The following is a 4,830-nucleotide window of genomic DNA, read 5'->3' as shown; positions in this document are numbered from 1 at the left end:
TATATATATATATGGATATATATAATCACTAGTGGACGCCGGTTTCGCGTAGCAGCAACACCTGCTGCTGCTGCTGCTGCTGCTGGTGCTGCTGCAGCACTTTACCTGTAAGCAGCAACGCATGCATCCTCTCCCTGTGCATAGAAACGAAGAGCATCACCAAGCCGAGTGCCGCTGAGGCGGCAGAAGCGCAGCACGCAGCCACGGGCCCAGGCAAAGCCGGGGGAGAGCTCGCCCCCATAGAAAGGAGATTCACCCAGACAGAAAGAGCCGTCGTTGCTGCTGCTGCTGCTGCTGCTGCTGCTGCTGCTGTTGGTGGTGATGGTTGTGTTGCTGTTGGTGTTGGTGTGCTGCTGCTGCTGCTGCTGCTGCTGCTCTTGTTGCGACATTTGCTCTTCCTGCTGTTCTTCTTCTCGCTGCTGCTCCTGCTGCAGCAGCAGCTGCTGCTGCTGCTGCTGCTGCTTGGCTGCATTTCTCCAGGTATAGGGAACGGATAAATCCGCAGAGGCGGTGAAGGAGGAGACAGGGCTGTAGGGGTGGGCTGTCTCCTTGGTGAGCGCATGCAGCAGCAGGCTGGGGTTGAGGAAGCCCTGGCGGGAGAGGCTGATGGGGTCGACCCCCACAAGCGGCGGCGCTGAGCTGCTGCTGCTGCTGCTGCTGCTGCTGCGGTGCAGCAGCACCTGACCACTGGTCCGCCCGTTCAGCGTCTCCTTCAAGACCAGTGGTCTAGGCGGGGGACGTGCATGCGGATGCAGCAGCTCAGATGCTACCTGCCGCAGCACAGACCGTGCAGCTTCCGGGGCAGTCAGCTGCTCTGTCTCTTCCTCGTATTCTTCTCCCTCACCACCACCAGCACCACCAGCAGCAGCAGCAGCAGCTGCTGCTGCTGCTGCTGCTGCTGCTGCTGGTTCTTCTGTCTCCTTTTGTCTCTCCTGTGCCTCAGCAAGCGCGGTGAAGGCCTTAAACTCTGACACAAAGTGCAGCTCCAGCAGCCCCACAGACATCAGCCCCAGCATGCAGAGGCTCCTCAGCTGTATCAGCAGCTCAGCACCCAGGCGCAGCTGCGGCAGCGAGCGGGGAACAACCGCCCAGTACCGGGCCTGCTGCTGCTGCTGCTGCTGCTGCTGCTGCAGCTGCTGCAGCTGCTGGTGTAGCTCGTGTAGCTGGTGGAACCCTTGCTCCTGCTGCAGTTGGTGCAGCAGCTCCTGCTGCTCCTGCTGCTGCTGCTGCTGCTGCTGCTGTTCTGCTGCGTCTGCTGCATGCAAGACACGCACCAGCAGCTCCGCCACTACAGGGCGCAGAGAAGGGCGAGCCCTGAGGATGTCAGCGAGGGTGCGCAGCAGCTGCGGCCAGAGGGGCAGTGCTGCTCTGGGTTGCTGCAGCAGCAGCTGCAGCAGCAAGTTCTGTGCTTCTGTTGCTGCTTCCCATTGACAGCAACGAACTGCTGCTGCGAGGCCCTGCCGCTGCTGCGTGTCTACAGGCAGCAGCACCTGCAGCAGCGGCTGCTGCAGCAGCGCTATCCTTGTGGTGTCAGTACAAAGCCTACGAACTGTTTCTTCTTGCTGCTGCTGCGTCTCCTCCTCTGCTGCTGCTGCTGCTGTTCCTGCTGCTGCTGCTGCTGCTGTTGCTGCTGCTGCTGCTGTTGCTGCTGCTGCTGGGGGAGAGCTTGATGGGTGAGGGGGGGGCACCGGGCACACACAGTCGCTGGGGTCGGCGAAGAGGTAGCTGTGTAGCTGCTGCAGCGTGGCTGGCAGCAGCAGCTCCAGGTGTCTATTGAGGTGCGAAGCAAAGAAGACAGCCATGTCTTTACGGCCAGCAGCAGCACCACTAACAGCAACAAACCGAGGGGGGCTTGCTGCTGCAGCAGCAGAAACTAAACGCCAATAATACACATCTCCATTCACACATATAGTACCCTTGAACCGGAGAACCCCTCCCCCAGCAACCCGGTGTATATCTACATACCATCGATCCTCCTCGCTGCTGCCGCTGCTGCTGCTGCTGCTGCTGCTGCTGCTGCTGCTGGGGGGGGGAGCTGCAGCAGCAACTCCCCTCGGGGGAGACGGAGAACGCCGCGCTGGCTCTGTCTTCGCGCTGCCCCGCCAGTGACCCCGTATATAACTGCTGACGAGAAGAGGCTCAGCAGAAGCAAACAGCTGCCCATCCTCTACCCCCAACCTAGCAGCACTGCCGCCGCTGCTGCTGCTGCTGCTGCTGCTGCTGCTGCTGCTGCTGCTGCTGCTGCTGCTGGTGGTGGTGGTAGGAGGAGTATCCTTGAACCTGGCCTGTATAACTAGGGGCCATACATTTTCATCGGCAATAAGTATAAGAGTAAGGAAGCTTGCGTGGGGGCCCCTGACCCCCTCTATATGCAGTGTCTCAGCATCTTTATAATAAAGAGGAAAGAAGCGCGTACAGCTGAGCCGTGTCAGTTGCTGCCTGCTGAGTGTGGGGATAGATGCAGGGGCCTCGATAGCTTGTATAACAGCTGGGTTCCCGTTGGGGGGCTGAGGAGATACTAGGTTGCTGGGGAGACACAGCAACACACCTGCTGCTGCTGCTGCTGCTGCTGCACCACCCTGCTGCCGTCCTGATACTAACTCCTCTACCCTCTCATCAGGAGGAGGCAAAGGCCGCAACGCGTCAGCACGAAGAGCACCCCATAGACTTGATGCAGTGAACCCACTGCTGCTGCTGCTGCTGCTGCTGCTGCTGCTGCTGCTGGTGCTGGTGCTGCTGCTGGTGTTTATGCTGCTGCTGGTAGGGTTCGGTGGGTGTGTGTCGGGTTTCGAGGGAGGGGTTTCTCGTGCAGCAGCAGCAGCAGCTGCAGCAGCAGAAGCAACAGCAACAACAGCAGCAGCAGCAGCAGGTTGCTGCCATACAAACAAACCCTTCTGTATGCTGGGGGGGTCCTCAGGCAGCAGCAGCGTGCGGCTGCCGTCGGCGCGCCAGACTGCCTTTCTTCTGTTTAGTATAGCTTTGTATATGTGACAAGCCTGGCAATAGTCAAAGTCATCCAGTCTGCAGAGAGACAGAGAAAGGAGAGAGAAAGGGGAGAGATGAGGGGAGAGAAAGGGGAGAGAAGAGGGGGTAGAGGAGACAGAAGAGGAGACAGAAAAGGAGACAGAAAAAGAGACAGAAAAGGGAGAGAAAGGAGAGAGAAAGGGGAGAGATGAGGGGAGAGAAAGGGGAGAGAATGGGCGTAGAAAAGGGGACAGAAAAGGAGATAGAAAAGAGACAGAAACAGAGACAGAAAGGGGATAGAAGAGGGGATAGAAGGGGGATAGAAAAGGAGATAGAAAAGGGGTAGAGGAGACAGAAACAGAGACAGAAACAGAGACAGAAACAGAGACAGAGACAGAAACAGAGACAGACACAGAGACAGAAAAAGAGACAGAAAGGGGATAGAAGGGGGATAGAGAAGGAGACAGAGAAGGGGAACAGAAGGAGACAGAAAAGGAGACAGAAAAGGAGACAGAAAATGAGACAGACAGAAAAGGAGACTCCTCCTCCTCCTCCCCCTCCTACTACAGCAGCATCAGCAACAGCAGCAGCAGCAGCAGCAGCCTCCGCCGCCGCCGCCGCCGCAGCAGCAGCCGCAGCACCAGCAGCACCAGCAGCAGCAGCATCAGCAGCAGCAGCAGCAGCAGCAGGTTCAGCTCTCCCTCTGCTCACTTGCATCTATGTCTGTGTGCCCCTGTCCAGGACCTGAACTCCACCAGCCCCGCAGCACAGCGGCCGTCTTCATTGAGCCCATCACAGCGCCACTTACCCTCTACCTCTGGGGGCCTCACCGCCCGCAGCCGGCCCCCGCAGCGGGGGCACCGCACCAGCAGCTGCGACGAGGGGCCCCCAAGGGGGCCCCCACCACTGAATGCATCGTCTCCGTATAGAGAGGAATCAACGCATGATAAAGAATAAGGAATAGCTGCTGATGCGGCTGCTGCTGCTGATGCTGCTGCTGCTGCTGCTGCTGTTGCTGCAGATGGAGGCGGTGGGGGTGGGGGTGGGGGGGGTGGGCCTCCTGCTCCTCCTCCTGCTGCTGCTGCTGCTGCTGCTGAGCGAGCTGCACGGCGAGAGGATGCAGAGGAGACACTGAGACTAGCACAGCGGCCGCAGAGACCCAGGGGCCCCAGGGAGGAGCCGGGGGCCCCCGGGGGGCCCCCCGGGGGGCCCCCCGGGGGGGTTTCTCCGCCCCCCTGTATGTTGCAGCTAGACAGCAGCAAGCGACAGAGCCTCACTTTTGCTGCTAGCCGCAGATGCCCTCTACGTACTGAGGGATATCCTCCTGTGTGTCTTCGCTTCAAACGCAAGTGCTGCTGCTGCTGCTGCTGCTGCTGCTGCTGCTGCTGTTGCTGCTGCTGCTGCTGCTGCTGCAAGCGGGAGGAAGGTTGAAGCGCACACTCACTGTCACTCAACGCCCGCCTCAGGGCCTCCAGGCTACCCCCAGCAGCAGCAGAAGCTGCTGCTGCTGCTGCTGCAGCAACAGCGTCTGCTGCTGCTGCAGTGCTGCTGACAGACGGAGCCAGGCGACGCAGAAAACAACGTAGCCTGCCGGGCGGTCCGTCCCCGCTGCTGCTGAAGCTGCTGCTGCAGCTGCTGCTCTCGCTGCTGCGCCTTCCCAGTCTTGGCTGGTGTTGCTGCAGCTGCAGCAGCAACTGCTGCTGGTGCTGCTGCTGTTGCTCGTTTGCTGTTGGTGTAGGTGCATCCGCCGCCGCAGGCAGCGCAGCAGCAAAAGGCCCTGCAGCAGCAGCAAGAGGTGCTGCTGCTGTTGGTGTTGCTGCTGCTGCTGTTGCTGCTGCTTGAGCGCGAGGGGGGCCCCCGCACCTC

The 4,830-nt window shown here is 60.1% G+C and overlaps 1 protein-coding gene across 1 annotated transcript in view; it reads right to left on the bottom strand.

Annotated features, from left to right (window-relative positions):
* Nucleotides 1–101: 101 nt before the first annotated feature.
* The window catches only part of EMH_0065760 (uncharacterized protein), a gene marked incomplete at both ends in the record, with an annotated part of 5,928 nt that continues 1,199 nt past the window's right edge, over nt 102–4,830 (bottom strand). The window contains 3 exons of the mRNA XM_013498434.1: nt 102–3,021; nt 3,795–4,066; nt 4,275–4,741. Of these exons, the coding sequence (XP_013353888.1) occupies nt 102–3,021; nt 3,795–4,066; nt 4,275–4,741 (3,659 nt within the window). The remainder of the gene's footprint in view (nt 3,022–3,794; nt 4,067–4,274; nt 4,742–4,830) is intronic.

The sequence above is a fragment of the Eimeria mitis genome, genomic scaffold (genome assembly GCF_000499745.2).
Source record: "Eimeria mitis Houghton genomic scaffold, Emh_scaff3416, whole genome shotgun sequence".
Classification (NCBI taxonomy): domain Eukaryota; phylum Apicomplexa; class Conoidasida; order Eucoccidiorida; family Eimeriidae; genus Eimeria; species Eimeria mitis.
Note: the sequence above shows the minus strand (reverse complement) of the source record. Positions and strands in the feature narration are given on the sequence as shown.